At 40.2% G+C, this 16,825-nt stretch overlaps 1 protein-coding gene across 4 annotated transcripts in view; it reads left to right on the top strand.

Annotated features, from left to right (window-relative positions):
• The window catches only part of RBMS3 (RNA binding motif single stranded interacting protein 3), an 827,213-nt gene that overhangs the window by 159,722 nt on the left and 650,666 nt on the right, over positions 1–16,825 (top strand). For all 4 annotated transcript variants that reach the window (XM_004377362.3, XM_004377363.2, XM_004377360.2 and 1 more), the window contains exon 2: positions 15,585–15,757. In XM_004377362.3, the coding sequence (XP_004377419.1) occupies positions 15,585–15,757 (173 nt within the window). The remainder of the gene's footprint in view (positions 1–15,584; positions 15,758–16,825) is intronic.

Genomic DNA, 16,825 nt, shown 5'->3' with positions numbered 1-16,825 from the left:
TTGATGTATTATTTAACTGAAGTTTTTCCGCTGACAATGATAGATCTTAGTTTAATGAGGACTTTTACAATTTATGAATATTTTCCCAGAATCTGTATATTCTAAGAACAATCGCCCTTGTGCGAGTTTACGTTTATCTTAAAAAAATTCTTCTCAGGTTCTTGTCATCCATTTATCTGAAGGCAGCTAGTATTAGGATAGTACAAACTGAGCCTGATGTCCTATTAAGGAATGATATATATGTGTTTTTTTATTTCTAACCTCGAAAACTTCAGCTTGATAAGCATCAAAGGACTTGGTCCTTTTTATTATAAGATTTTAAATCAGACAAACCAGAATTTGACAGATCATTTACTGGAACAATATACCTCTTATTCAAAAGAATTTTTCATTCGTGGGTACAACCAGTATTGAAAAAATACTTTAGACTTGATGTAATAATAACAGCTAGCACCTGTAAAGTACTTACTGTGTGCCGGGAATTGTGCTCACGTTCTACACAGGATCACTCCTTTGAAGCTTTTAAGCATCTTCTGAAGTAGTTATTATCCTGATTGGTATAGAAGAGGAGACTGAGGCAAAGAAGGGCTAAGTAATTTAGCAGTGGTCATACAGACAGTGAATGCTAAAGCAGGACTTCCACCTGGGTGGCGTGGTTTCAGAGTCTGTGCTTTTACTCACTGTGCAGTAATGTCCTCTCTTCTTGAACCTTTGGAGTCAAAGGACAGCAGCATTACCAATACCCGTTGCCGTCAGTCAACTCAGACTCATGGCGGCCCCATGTGTGTCAGAGTAGAACGGTGCTCCATAGGGTTTCAATAGCTGGTTTTTAGGAAGTGGATCATTAGGCTTTTCTTCTGAGGTTTCTCTGGGTGTACTGGAACCTCTAACCTTTTGGTTAGCAGCCACCATTTGCATCATCCAGGGACTCCCAGTAAAGAGCACAGGCCCTTTATTTGCTGATCTGTAAAACCTCAATCACCTCTCAGTCACTCCAAGAGTAGTTTGGAGAAAGCAGGATTATCTTATTATTGGGGATAGTTTATTCTCTTGATCGTGAGCCAAAAAGAATGTTCCAGTGATTCCACAACAAAGAGAAAATGCATTAGAAATTGGATGTGTCTGTATTATTTTTAAAAATTCTGTAAGGTACAAGACAGATTACTTTAAAATATACTGAAAGAAGCAGTCCTAATGGAGGTTTTGGAGCCCTGGTGGCCCAGTGGTTAATGCTATGGCTGCTAACCAAAAGGTTGGCAGTTCAAATCCACCAGCCTTTCCTTGGAAACCCTATGGGGCAGTTCTACTCTGTCCTATAGGGTCACTATGAGTTAGCATTGATTCCATGGCAATGAGTTTTAATAGAGGTTTATAATTCTGAGAAATAGAAGTTTGAATGTGTAAATATTTCATAAGTTCCTGATTATAAAAATTATAATAAATTTATGATAACAATATAAAATGCCTAATATGACTTTTTATCATCAGATCATTTTTCTTTGAATTTGAGCTCTGATTTATTCTCATAGTTAACATCTCATGGCCCAAAATACAATAAATGTTGAAAATATATTCACAAAAAATTATCTGTGCAAGAGCTCCTTCCAATTTTTATAATGAAGCAATTATTTTGCATATATTAATTGTCGCGTTTTTGATCTGTGTTCTAAGGTAGTCTTCTTGAGGAAATTATTCTGTTTTATAGTCTAAATTTCTCAGATTTAAGACTTTAAAAGCCTGTGTTCTGTTCCCATTTAATTTTGCTACATCAATAAAATATGAATGAACTGGCTAATAAAACAACAAAACTATTTTATGTCATGGAATATAGGTTATTGTTTATGAATTACTGAATTTTCATGGTAATATACTGTGAGAAAGCTTTCTTCTTTTTTTACTTTGGTCCTGTTTAGAAAGAAAAAAGATTGGTAGCATGGGATGTCATGCAGGGTAGAGAGCCCTCTTCTCCTGGGATACATAGGTAGAGTGGATGAAGTACTATTGGAAATACAGAGAGACGGAAGCAGGAAGCTTGTCTGTCAAAGAGAGAGACATTTATTCAGTAACATCAGTTTATCTCACTTGCTCCCTTTTCTTAGTATTTAGCAGTTTCACAATACAGATGAAATTTTAGTTATCGGTTAAAAACAAACAAACAAATACATCTTGTTCTTTCCACAGGCCCCATTTTATTTCCTGGGAAACTCTTTTAAAAAATAATGTCCCCTTTTGGTCAGGGGAAGTATCAGTTGAAAGAGAGATTTGCCAAGAAAAACCTAGACCCACTTGTGGGGAAAAAATAATTTCAAATATGGACTCCACTGAAAGGAAATTAGTTGCCCTTAAGAACAAAAACCAAAAACGTCCACATAAAGCAGTGTAGAAACTGTCCAGTAACCATTTTTTGCTCAGCACATTTGGGTACTGTAGATTATAATAAATTTGATGACCACGTAAAATGCCTAATATGAATTTTTATCATCAGATCATTTTTTCTTGAATTTTGAGCACTGATTTATTCTCATAGTTAACTTCTCATGGCCCCAAATACAATAAATGTTGAAAATATATTCACAGAAAATTATCTGTGCAAAAGCTCCTTCCAATTTTTATAATGAAGCAATTATTTTGCATATATTAATTGTCGCATTTTTGATCTGTGTTCTGAGGTAGTCTTCCTGAGGAAATGGTTGTGTTTTAGAGTCTAAATTTCTTAGATTTAGGACTTTAATACAGTCCCCCTTAGCCTTGGGGGATACGTCCCGCGACCCGGTGGATGCCTGAAACCGCGGATAGTACCAAAACTTATGTATATTATGTTTTGTCCTATCTGTACATACCCATAATAAAGTTTAATTTATGAATTAGGTACTGTAAGAGATTAACAACAATAAGTAATAATAAAATAGGACAGTTATAACAATATACTGTAATAAAAGTTATGCAAATGTGATCCCCTGGTGGAACGGAGCAGGACGGCGGCAAGATTTCATCCACTACTCAGTTAACATTTTCGTGACTGCAGATGACCGCGGATAACTGAAACCACAGAAAGCAAAACCGCAGATAAGAGGGGGCTACTGTACAGGGTAGTGTGAGGCGACAGTGCTTTGTAAGTGTAGGAATGATCTGTATCAGCACTGCTGAATAGAACTTTCTATGATGATGGAAATGTTCTGTGTCTGCACTGTCCAATACAGATGTCAGTAGCCGCGGTTTAAGCGTGGCTGAGGAAATAATGTTTTAATTTTTTAATTTTAATTAACATTTAAATAGCTGCTGTTGTATTGGGCAGCACAGATCTAGAGTTGAACCTGGAATTAACCAGAAGGAAGACTGCCTAGCTTCAGGCCCAGGTGTACCACTTAGTAGCTGATCAATCTGGGAGAAGTCATTTAACTTCCCTAAGTCTCAGTATCCTCATCTTCCATGTGAGTACAAGACTGGTACCTACCTCCAAGAGCTCTGAAGTAATTAATGAATATAAGCTCTTAGAAGTGTGCCTTCCATATAATACATGCTCAATAAACGTTGTTCCAATACAGAGCCTTGGTGGCACAATGCTTAAGCACTCGATTGCTAACCAAAAGGTCATTGTTTGAAAGCCATCCAGCAGCTCTGTGGGAGAAAAGACCTGGTTATCTGCTCCCGTAAAGACTGTAGCCTAGGAGACCGTATGGAGCAGTTCCGCTCTGTCATACGGGATTGCTGTAAGTCAATAAACATCAGCCTTTGCTATTCTTAATATTTTATAATCTTTTGTAGATTTTAATGATATAAGAACCCAAAAGAGAAGGACATGAAATAGCTCTAAAGTAATAAAAAGAAAATGCCATGAAAAGGGTAGAATTTTATGTGATCTTAGAACAATGTGTGAGATTTAGATAAATATAAAGTAATTGTAGGATGACCATATATCCCAATGTTCATCCAGTCCCAATTTACTCCATGTGCCTCAGTTAAAGTACTCTTAACTCCCCATTGTGCTCTCAAGGAGCCCTGGTGGCATAGTGGTTAAGAGCTTGGCTGCAGTTCAAATCCACCAGCCACTCCTTGGAAACCCTATGGGGCAGTTCTACCTTGTCCTGTAGGGTCACTATGAGTTGGAATCGACTCGATGGCAGCGGGTTTGGTTTGGGTTTTGTGCTCTCAAAAGTGCCCCAGTTTGTGAGATAAATTTTACAGGCACCCTAGAATCCATGCAGCCCAGGCCTTCCAGGTAGAGGGGAGAAGGCAAGGTAAGATATAGAAGCAGGTGTGTCACGAATGATATGTATGAGTACTGGGAAGTAGGAGGAAGTAGGGCTAGATATAGGCTGGAGACACGTTATGGAGGTGGAATGAAAGTCTGGGAAAAGGAATTAGATTGAACTGTATATGCTATTTATGCTATTATTATATTGCTCCTGAGTCAACATAGATTCACAATCAGAAAAGCAATAATTCTGAATGAACTGGAGAAAAGCATTTGGTATTTCAAAAAGCCTTTTACCATTTGGTATTTTGATTGACTTTCCATTATTTATAGCAATTTTTGTTATACATGGTTGGGAATAAAATGTTTTATTTCTGTCACCCATTAGCTACCAGTACCCACGTCAGGAATAGGATTAATGTATTACTTAGTCAATCGGGTGGGAAAATGGCACATTACATCTGTTTCTGTGACTGAAGGAGGAGATTTTGAAGGAGTTCATTTAGTTGCAATCATGTTTTTTTTCATCCTATCTTATGGTAGTGATCATTAAGCTACGTTTCCTGGTCTCCATTCTCTTTAGGAAGGCATGCATAATGGATCTAGGGGAGTTAATTGTTTGCAATGTTACCAATTGTAATTTTGGATAAGCAGAGAAAGTATTGGACTATGAAACATAGGATAGTGTTGGTAAAATATAGAGTATAGAAAAAAAGAACCCAAAATATTAGGTAAATATATCTTATAAGTTACAAGAACGTGACTCTATGGTAACTGGTTTACTCTTTACAAGTCTTCCTGTTTATCTCTAATTGCATTCTGAGTTGAGATGTTGACCACTGAGTATCCCAGGGATTCCCTGTGAACAGTTGCTGGTGGCTAGTTTTAGGTTTTCACACTTTGCCGAGTGATATTCTAGCCCATTATGAAAGCAGGCATTTGGGTGATCTCTGAACAAATGAAACAGAAGTCCCTTTCAGGATCACGGTCACTTGCAGTAACTCCAGCAAATACCCTGACTCTACTAATTCTCGTTTATAGCATAGTCAATATTGTAACCTCTACCTGGGCAGGCAATCATAGCTAGTTTTTCCACAAGGAACCAGTGATTATCAGTATTGGAGTTACGAGCTTTTGGGGTTATTTTCAAAGTTTAGATCTGACTTTTTAAACTAATGCCATAAGCACCTCAGATTTTGAAGGTGTTTTTGTTTGTTTATTTTTCCATTAAGAGATCAAGAGTTAGACAGTTATAAAGAGAGGTTGGGGCAAAGGCTAGATGTCATTGGCTTATGGAGAATTGGGCAATGTTTATAAAAGCCCGTTACATTATTTATAGCAGTCACTTTTCTCTAGCTTCTAAATTAATTAAATTGTTTTGTAGGTACTTGAAAATGGACAATAACTAGTTGACTGTATTCCCAAGTACCATGAATTTTAAAATGTCATTTAATATCTAAACCTCTGAGTGGAATTCACCAACTTATATTAAGCCTATTTGTAAATAACACAGAACAAGTTGCGATTATGCAATCCGATGAGGTTTTAAAAAACTAATAGAGCAAAAGTGAATCTCATCCTAACAGAATTTTAATAAAAACTGCACGGTGATTTGTAAATACCTTGAAACTAATTAGCCATTCTATTCACAGTGATTATTTCTTTACTGCTTAGTTACTATTTTTGGTTCTTGATGAAAATGGCAAACCACTGTTCTAGTTTGATCCCAAGCATACTGGCTCTCATGCTTAAAATAAATGATTAATTCTTATAACACCCCCTTATAGGTAAAATTTCCCCAACCAGCACTGAAAGAGTAATGCAGTTTTTAAAGAGCTGCCTCATGATAATGATGTTGAGGCAAATGATAGAAACAAAAAGGACTTATTGAGTATGGACTATGTGGCAGTCAGTTGTGCTAAATATTTTCAGGTAATTTATATATTTAAGCCTTGCTCCTGTGAGGTGAGACTGTCATAATCCGGCTTTTACTCATGACGAGTGGTTTAAGTGCCTAGTTAGTGGAAGAGCAGGATTCACAGCAGGCAATCTGGGGCTCTTAACCACCACATTACCTCTGCTGACAGCACTATTACCTAGGCCGGTTGACAGAGAGTGTTCAAATGACTTCCTTTTGTGAAGAGTGTTGTCCCTTATTGCTGATTTCCCTATCTGAGCTGTGGGTTGGAAAACAGAAGTAGGGCCAGTTTTCAGCAAACTCTATTATAAAGGGCATAATGGAAACGATTGTTTTTTACAGTCATAGTCCAGATAACGGCAAGGCAATTGCCTAGCATAAAATGCCGAGCCTTAATGCGTGTGGTTCATGAAACTATGGCTAAAATCACGTGGCTTGCCTTGGATATTTACGTAGCTCGCATGTGTTATTTCTTGCGCGGGCAGTATTCGTATTCGTCCTCATTTGAGGCTATTGTAGACACACCAGTGACTGCTACCGTTCTTGCAATGTCCACTCTCTCATTTGTGTCCACACTTGAGGAGAGGTCTGTGGAAGCAAGGTTATGTGGAAATTACCGTCGGCGAGAGGAGTCCAGTAGCCGGCAGCAGCACTGTCCACCCAGAAGTGATTGCATGTGTACGTGCAGGCTAAATAATGTATGATTTAAGACAGGAGTGTGGTTGGTATTCATTTTTGGATAGTAAAAGAGTTGGCGTGTCGGTCTCATGGGAGACTTTATCCAAGGCTTCACCCTTGAGTAGATAAAAGAGTGAAAATTCTTTTGCACTGAAGATGAATAAAAACAAATTGAGGAGCCCATTAGCAGAACAGACGGCTGCGTGATAGAGCCCAAGGCTTCTCCAAAACGACCAGACCAACGGCCTTCTAATCCTGCCAGCAACCAGATGCTGGGAATAGAACTGACTGCAGTTTGGCATCAGGGCCTTGTTTTTGCCATCCATTGGAAATTGCATGCAAAAAAAATATTTAAAATTCTCTTTGTAAAAGAATGATGTTTTCACTCATAGAAAGAAGTATGTCTCAGTCGTAGTCTGCTGCAAATGACATGTGGCACACCAGCGTCTTGGTTACAGAGGGCAGAGTTATCTATAGGAGGGGTTAAGAAGATGAACTTTGGTTTCAATGAACTGGTTTTAGGTCAGTGGGTTAGTTAAGATCATTAATTGATGAAGGGTACTGTAGTGGCCCTTCAACTAGAGGGGCTGGGTCTCTTTAAATCAGTGGTTCTCAACCAGGGCCAATTTTGCTCCCCAGTGTACATTTGGCAATATCTGGAGACATTTTGGTTGTCATAACGGCATTTTTTTTTTTTTTTTTTGGTGGGGGGTGGATGTAAATGGCATCTAGTGGATAGAGGCCAGGGATGCTGCTAAATACCCTACAATGCACAATCCAGTCCCCTACAATTAAAAAAAAAAATCTCATCCAAAATGTCAGTGGTGCCAAAGTTGAGAATCCTGGTTTAAAATAATCTGGATTAAAATTATCTGGATAGTGTACATGTATTACAGTTACACTTGCAGACATGGTGGTCATCAAATATAGTTTGATATTGTATAAGATAGGATTCTTGATGATTTGCTTTAACTTGTTGATGTGTGAGCAACATTATGGGATGTACCAAATGCTTTCTGTGGAAACAAGCAGAAACAACGACAACTACTTGCATCCGTCTCCAGTCTACCTCCAGTATACAAAGGCGGCGGGCGGCGGGCGGCGGGGGCAAGCTCACAACAATTAGCCTGCTTCCAAACCTTAGGCACACACACCGCACGTTTTACAGGAATGTAGGAGGACCCGGCTGACTCACTTTTCGAAACTGAAAAATGAGGTATATTAACAAAGCACACTAAAATGAATCAGCTGTTTAGGATGATCTACAAGCCGGTTCATTTTCCTGTTACGAAATAACAAACCATGAATCTTGACAAATGAACCACTTGTTTGACATTATTTGAAAAACTCATAACACACTTGGCTCTGATGGTCACTTCCCCTTTGAAAATTAAATTTTAAGGTGGACTTCATTTAAATTCTGATGGAGGGAACCGCCTTGTTAACCTTCATTCTGATTGCATGCTCTTTCTCATCATCACTCTTTTCCTCTCACTTACACTTGGATGCACCCGGGCTCCTGCCAGAGTGTTGCACAGCAAAGCTGTTATTGTTGAGTTGTGCCCGTGTCATTAACAGTGTTAGTTATGCAGTGCTCTTGAAGACTGCATGGCTTTGGGAACCAGACTCTCTGGGTTCCAATGGGAGTTGTAGCTGTATGACCTTGCGAAGGTTATTTCCCCTCCTCTGCGCCTCAGTTTCCTCATCTGTTGCAGGATAACATATAACATTTTAGTAAACACATAATAAATAATACTTAAAATTGTTGTTGTTAGGTGCCATCGAGTCAATTCTGACTCATAGTGACCCTATGTACAACGGAATGAAACACTGCCCAGTCCTGCGCCATCTTGTTATGCTTGAGCTCATTGTTGCAGCCACTGTGTCAATCCATCACTTTGAGGGTCTTCCTCTTTTTCGTTGACCCTCTACTTTAATGATATTTTCCAACATGGATGGCCAGTCATTGTATTTAATTTCCTAAAGAGGACGCTCTTTGATCAGCAGATCTAGCACGTGGTTGACGTTCTTAGGTGCCACTGAGTTTATTTCAACTCACAGTGACCCCATATGACAGAGTGAAACTACCCTATAGGGTTTCCTAGGCTGTAATCTTTGTCTCATGTACTTTGGACATGTTATCAGGAGGGGCCAGTCCCTAGAGAAGGACATCATGCTTGGTAAAGTAGAGGATTAGCAAAAAAGAGGAAGACCCTCGATGAGATGAATTGACACAGGGGCTGCAACAGTGGGCTCAAACATAGCAACGATCGTGAGGATGGTGCAGGACCGGGCAGCGTGCTGTTGTACACAGGGTCGCTATGAGTCAGAACTGACCTCGATGGCACCTAACAACAACAACGATCTTTACAGAAGCAGATCGCCAGGTCTTTCTCCCACGGAGCCGCTGAGTGGGTTCCTACTGCTAACTTTTCAGGTAGCAGCTGAGCACTTAACCGTTGCATCACCAGGGCTCCTTAACATACGGTTAAAAAAACCAAAACAAACCTGCTGTTGTAGAGTTGATTCTGACTCATAGTGACCCTATAGGACAGAGAAGACCTGCCCCATAGGGTATCCAAGGAGCGGCTAGTGGATTTGAACTGCTGACCTTTTGGTTAGCAGCTTAGCTCTTAACCACCGCGCCACCTGCACTCCCAAGCTGAGTCAGCATCTAAGAACAAACCATGTAGTTGCCAACTATATGGAGCTTCAGGAGAAGTCCTCTATGTCCCTTCTCCAATCAGTGTGCCATCCACAGCCCGTCTTCTGAAAATCTGCCATTTGTGCAGATTCAGAGCAGATTCATAGCACGCCTTGCCCTATTCCCGCACAGTGTTACAGAAGTCAGTAACCCCAGACCGTAAGTGCTCCCTACTCCCAACAGATTTTGTAAACTGTGACTTTGAACAACATGGGAAAGTCAGTTTTATCTGAGGGGAAAAAAAAAAAAAAATTTACTAACATTTTAAAATTTCTTCCTAAGTGCCTCAAAGTGATTTAAAAGCTAATTGATGATAAACTTCTGAATCAATGTACAGACAAAGAGTTGAGAAAGGAACAGAGCCACTTTTGATCAGGGAAGTGGCTGCTATGACCCCTTAACCCCTAGAGAGTATGGACAGTCCTTGTTTTTTTTTTTTTCCTCCCTAAGATGCTGTAGTTTGATCATCTGTCTTTGGCAGGAGAGCATATAAAATCACTTTTACTTTTCACAAATTAATTCATTTGGGCCTGTGCATTTGTTAGGCATTCCAGGAACCTTCTGCCAGCTTTTTGTTGATTAAAGGATGTGTACTTTGAAAATGGGTGGAAAGGAAGGAGTTTCTAATTCTTAAAACCAGAGACTGATTTACAATGCCGACTGCTACCTGAATCATTAGGTAAATCATCAACAGATAAATGAAATATTAAGCCTTAGGAAGAGTCCCCTCATTGGGTCTTAAAATCCATGGATTGATTGATTCAATAACATTGAGAAGGTCTACTTATTTCAGCAGGATTTCTAGAATTCACAAAGAAGAATACGATACAGAAAACAACCTTTAATTGTGTATTTCTTTTAAAGGGCTTTTGAAATACATCCATTGTCCACAATAATTCGGTGCTTCGACTCTTATTTATAAATTACATACCCTGTCTCTGTGCACACAAGTTCTTTGTTTTCACCCCAGCTTTGGTTTGCTTCTGGCTGTTTTGTTTAATTTTTTCTTAGTGAATACCTTGGACCCTTTGGAGGGCACATTTATTGTTTTAGACAGTATGTAATTTACTAAATGGTGTTCCAGGTATGGAATTATTCACAAAGAATGAAGAGGAAAAAATACGAGTTAAGTAAACAGGTATCGATCATCACGTAGTTGGTGTTTTCATATCTGATCAGTCAAGGGCTTGGTAGAACTGGTCCATCTGATCTGTGATGCATACAGCTGGAGACTTTTTTTTTTTACTCCCTGGTGGTTTTAAAGGCTATGCAATGGGAAAACTGCTTTAAACAAAGCCTCATTTTAAAAGAAGCCTAAGTACAGAATGGAATTCAAAGAATTTAGAGCTAGCAGAGGTGAAAGTGGTAGCAAATAGCTTTAAAAAGGCTCTGGGAAGTTTACGAGAATAAAGCACATAAGGGAAAGTAAAAGATAAATTGAGTTCATCCCATTCTGAGATACAGAGACCAAGAGACCCCTTCAGCAAGAGTGTATAAAACACCCACTATATGCAGGGCTGGTGGCGTAGTGGTTAAGAGCTTGGCTGCTAACCAAAAGGTCTGCAGTTCCATTCCACCAGCCGCTCCTTGGAAACCCTATGGTGCAGTTCTAGTCTGTCCTATAGGGTAACTATGAGTTGAAGTTGACCCGACCGCAATGGGTTTGGCTTGCGTTTATGTGCAGGGCTTGTAGCAGAGGTAAAGATTTAAGTTTTATGGGGAGTCCAAGGAGGAGAACAGAATACTTTAGATCAGGAAGCAAGTAATAGTTTTTCATGCTGGAAAAGAAACTTGTGCTTTGTGTAGATATTTGTAAAAATGACGTGGGGGTGGTGTCTGACCTCCACGAACTTCACAATGGGGAAAGAGACTCAAGATCAACAGCCCAAGGCTGATTCCTGTGAGGTGGAAGTCACACATGCCCCTTTTCTCAGCCATCTTTACCAACTCTGACACCAACCATCCCTCTGATAGCGCTCTCTACTTTTCTGCTGAGTTTGATGTTTCGTTGCAGTGGCCACACAGAACTCACAGACCATACTCACGATTATGTTTATTAGGGAAGTAACATGCTACAATTCAGGCTTAGGAACACTCAAGGATACAGTTCTGTCATCAGGACAGCGTCTTCCCAGCTGTGTTCTCAGGCACACCTCTCCCTGGCCCTCAGTCTCTTCCTAAAGGCACTCAGCTTTCTCACTCTGTAGGCCAGGAAGCCCACTGCACCGCCTCCTGGGGGGTCTCTCTTGCTGGTCTCTCCTTCCTTAGTGGTGGTGGGCTCTTCTCTCTCCTGCCTCTGGATGGCTCACTTCAAGGCCAGTGGGATGACAAAACTGGCGAATCCCTTTGGTGGGCCTTAATTACCGTGTCACACAGTCCCGTCCAATCACTTGAGTGAGAGTTACAAGACCATGGGGAGAAAGGCCACACAAAAGCGATCCATTACACTGCAGTATTAAATTGCAAAAGGCAATGGATATATGCAGTTTTACTCAAATGTTGGGGGGTAGTATTCTTCTGTATAGTTCATTTAAAAATTCTGCATTTAAAAATGTTGATACTAAATTAAATAATCCTAAAGAAATGGTTGAGAAACGTGTACATTTCAAAGAAAGGAGTCGGGGGCCCTGGATTTGGCTCCTGTCATATCGGATCTCTTCATCTCTCAGTTGCGTAAAACAAAACAAACAAACAAAAACTGCCCAGTACACTCTTGGCCAGTTTATATTTGCATTTGACTATTCTGTTTTGTTAAAGTGGGAAACCTAAAGTCAAGTAGGCCAGATATGAAGCTTGAGCAGCCCTTTACATATGAGATGGTTCAGACTCAGGTCTAGGGAAACAATGGGAATTCAGATGAAAAAATTATTCTATAACCTGGTAGAGGTTTTGGTGGCTGCCCATGTTCTGGGAAGTAGGGTTAGGGAATAGAATAAGCCAACACCAAGGTTTATGCCATAGAGGCTGGAAGACTGACAGCGATGTTGAGAGAAACGGGGTAATCGTGATGGGTGTCTGGATGGGGAGTTGGGAGCTGAGAGAGCAGAGGTAATGGGTAGCATTTTGACAGACTGAATATAATAGCTGTTGTCTTATATCCAGTTGAGAATATGGACCTGGGCAAATCTGAAATCCTGGAAAGGTTAAAACAGATTATTCTAGCAAGGAACAAGACTGGGTATTGTTAAAACTTGGCCCCCATCTCTATGGGCTAAGTGCTGTGTTTATTCTATCTTTATTGTACTTGACGTAGCCTAAATATTTAGAGGGTCAACAAAAAAAAGAGGAAGACCCTCAACAAGATAGATTGACACAGTGGCTGCAACAATGGGTTCAAACATAGCAACAATTGTGAGGATGGTGCAGGACTGGGCAGTGCTTTGTTCTGTTGTACATAGGGTTCGATATGAGTCGGAACTGACTCAGCAGCACCAAACAACAAGAACAAGTGTTTATTAAGCACTTATAAGGTACAAGGCTAGGCTATTGATATAAAAGTTGACACTCTCTGCCGTCAGGGAACATATAGATTAGTGCTATAGACAGATACTAAATAAGTAACTGAAAACACATTAGGTAATGCTAAGTGCTTTGAAGGTAAATAACAGAGAACTGTCGGGTGAAACTTAATCTGAGATTGGAAGGATGGGTAAGAACCAGCTGAGCAGACTTAGACACAGAGTGGGAAGGGTGCAGGGTTGGGAGTGGAGCTGAATCTGGTCCAAGATGTGATTGGAGAAATAGCCAGAGAAAGACTCATATGGGGATTTGAGGCCTTTTTAGTAAGTATAGATTTATCCTCAGTTCAGTGGGAAGCCACTCTGGAATCCTACAAAAAGCGTTCAGCTGTCTTTGATCAAGGCCATGGTCAGCTCCATTTCCAGGGTATTTGACTGTCTTCCTGGGCCCAATAGGCGGTTGAGTCAGGCTTAAACACACAGTTTCGGAATGAAAAGTCTGCACCGTTTATCTGTCGATTGTATTTGTGTTTTTTTTCTTTTTAGAATGAGACTGTAGAGACACAAAGTACATTTTTTTCCTTCCCTCAAATCCTCATTTAGCTTTCTTCCTTGGTACAAAAGGTCTTATAGTGTGACCACCTGTGAATAAATACTTTTTTGCTATTGTGTCAAAACTTGTTGTTTGGTAAATCCTGATCTCCCAGCCCTGATGAAACAGCTAATAAGTCTTCAGGTTAGAACCCAACCAGAAGTTTCCCCACTGGAATCTTGATAAATGTGCTCATTGTTTCTTTGGCAACCTTCTGGGTTATGACTGAGACAACCTGGGGTAGTTATATAGACTAGTATCTCTGGCAAGAAAGATATGAGCCATAAATATTATCATTATTATTATTCCTACAACTTTCATTATTAACATTTATTGTCCATTTATTAATTTTCAGGTACCATATTGTTTACATCAGCTCACTGAGTCTTTGTAAAGACTCTGTGATGTAGAAAAATACTATTATATCCTCTTCATGTTAATGGCTGTCTTAGTTGTCTACTGCTGCTATAACAGAAATACCACAAATGGATGGCTTTAAGGAAGAGAAATTTATTCTCTCACAGTCTAGGAGGCTAGAAGTCCAAATTTCGGGTGCCAGCTCCAGGGAAAGGCTTTCTCTGTTGGTTCTGGAAGAATGTCCTTGCCATCAGTCTTCCCCTGGTTGAGGAGCTTCTCAGCACAGGGACCCGGATCCAAAGGGACATGCTATTCTCGTGGCTCTTGTTTCTTGGTGTTATGAGGCCCACCTATCTCTCTGCTTGCTTCTATCTTTCATGCCTCAAAAGAGATTTACTTAAGACACAACCTAATCTTGTAGATTGAGTCCTGCCTCATTAACATAACTGACTCTAATCCTGCCTCATTAATATCAGAGAGATAGGATTTACAACACATAGGAAAATCCCATCAGATGACAAAATGGTGGACAATGCAAAATACTGGAAGCATGGCTTAGCCAAATTGACAGATATTTTGAGGGAACACAGTTCAATCCATGACAGTGGCAATGCTGAGTCTCAGGAGGTTAAGGAACCATCCAAAGGTCACACGACCAATTAGAGACCCAGCAGCGACTCAAACCCAAACAGTTGGTGTGATTTGAGAACTTAAACCTGTATTGAATAGTAATAATAATCAAGTAAAATGAGTGCATATATTTACAATAATGGCACAATGGCATGTATAATTATAAACATCCTCATATTTTGTGTTACAAGTTGTTGGGGGTCATTTTATCATTTCCATTTTGTCAAAAAATGGCACGACAGCTTAGTGGTTCTAGACTGGAGAGAAATCTGTTCCCCAGGGGACATTTGACAATGTCTGAATACATTTCCTGTTGTCACAAATGGGGGTGAGTGCTACTAGCATCTAGCGGAAAATGGCCAAGGATGCTGCTAAACATCCTACAATGCACAGGACAGCCCATAACAAAGAATTTTCCTGTCCAAATTGGCAATAATGCTGAAGTTCAGAAACCCTCTATTAGAGTAATTTAAAGAGGATCTTGAATCCAAGGAGAGAAAGGTAGCTTAGTCTTACAAACAAGGGACGTTCAATATAAAGAAATGTTTTTGGAACCAGGGGAAAGAGCTAAGATAGATTCATTCATTCATTGGTGGAATTACCGTTTATAGAGTGCTGGATAATTATGGTGAGGAAAACAATGGGGCAAACCAAAGGGGCTTAGCTATTAAGCATAAGTTAGGGGTATAGTATTGGTGCCAAGAGTCAGCCATTTTCTTTTATCAAGGAGGGAGATAACATCTTACTTTACAGGTCTAAGGAGAATTACAGTGTGGTCAGGGACCAACTTAGAAGCCATATGCTACTTACAGGAGTACCTGGTAACTTTTCTGTACCATTTATGACTGACTTATGCTGATCCAAAGGCAGGGCCAGAAGGGAAAAAAAGCAAATGATGTTCTCAGAAGCAACATATGGTAGTAATCTAAATATTTGTGTGTGTGTGTATGGATTGGAGAGGCCGAGAAGCTTGCATTGCTTTCAGATTGCTCTGCTGGCCTGTGAACAGGTGCTGGCTTTGTTTTTCCAGTAACAGCTTTTTCTGTTTCCAGCAGTCCTATGCACCAGCTCCCCACCCCATGGCTCCTCCCAGCCCCAGCACAAACAGCAGCAGCAACAACAGCAGCAACAACAGCAGCGGGGAACAGTTGAGTAAAACCAACCTGTACATTCGAGGCCTTCCACCAGGCACCACTGACCAGGACCTAATCAAGCTGTGCCAACCGTAAGTGCCCCTCTGCTCTCTGCACCGTTTCTACCCCACGTACTTGGCCCTGAGGGCTCAGTCCACAGAGGACTTGTTATTGTACCCAATGTACTGATTCATTGGTGTCTTGGGGAGGTACAAACAGAACTTAAAGTTGACATTTTAGTTCAGTTTATTTTAGGGATTAGGATTTGTTTAATTTTTGTTATGAAGTTGGGTGTTCTTGAGCACATATATGTGGTGGAGTGCTGATTGACACACCAGCATTGACCCGAAAAATAGTGAGCACATATTGAGTTGCACTCTCAAGCCATGTGGCTTGTGGAACCAATGAGAAATCTCATGAAAGATGCAGCTTTTCTTGAGAAGTGTTGGTGAGGTGAATCTCACAGCTCAGAAGTGGTAGTTTAGGCTGGTTATCTCCTGTCTTGCAGAGCATTTCTGGCCAAGGCTTGGTAAATGTTGATACAACCTAAAAAACCCACCAAACCCACTGCCGTTGAGTCCATCCCAACTCATAGTGACCATGTAGGACAGAGTAGAACTAACTTCTTCATAGGGTTTCCAAGGATGTAAATCTTTATGGAGCAGACTGCCATGTCTTCCTCCCATGGAGCTGCTGGTGGGTTTGAACCACTAACATTTAAGTTAGCAGCTGAGCACTTTAACCACTGTGCCACCAGGGCTCCTATAGGTCCAACCAGAGCCAGGTAATTGGAGAATTATAAGGCTTATTCTCCAGTTTCCTGGAAGACATCTACTGCCAAGTCCAGTGGAGCCATCTCCCCCGCAAGGCCAAGAACTGCACTCACCAAGTAGTTTTGTCTTTGTTAGGAAATGCTGGATTGATTAAATCACCTTCCAAAAGAGTTCATTAATCTTTTATCTACCAACACTTATTTTATCAACTCTTTTATTTCTATGCAAATAAACTAGACATATTTAAGCTTACCCTCCAAATAAAAGTATAGTGGATACTGAACTAAGAATCATAGAACTGTATTTTTGTACTGCTGTCTGAGTACTTTCAAAATAGTATCAGTACAGTGGATTTGTCATTTGATTATGTCTTAGCTGGGTATTTTT

The sequence above is a fragment of the Trichechus manatus genome, unplaced genomic scaffold (genome assembly GCF_000243295.1).
Source record: "Trichechus manatus latirostris isolate Lorelei unplaced genomic scaffold, TriManLat1.0 scaffold00049, whole genome shotgun sequence".
NCBI classification, from domain to species: Eukaryota; Metazoa; Chordata; class Mammalia; order Sirenia; family Trichechidae; genus Trichechus; species Trichechus manatus.
This window is presented reverse-complemented; position numbering and strand designations above follow the sequence as displayed.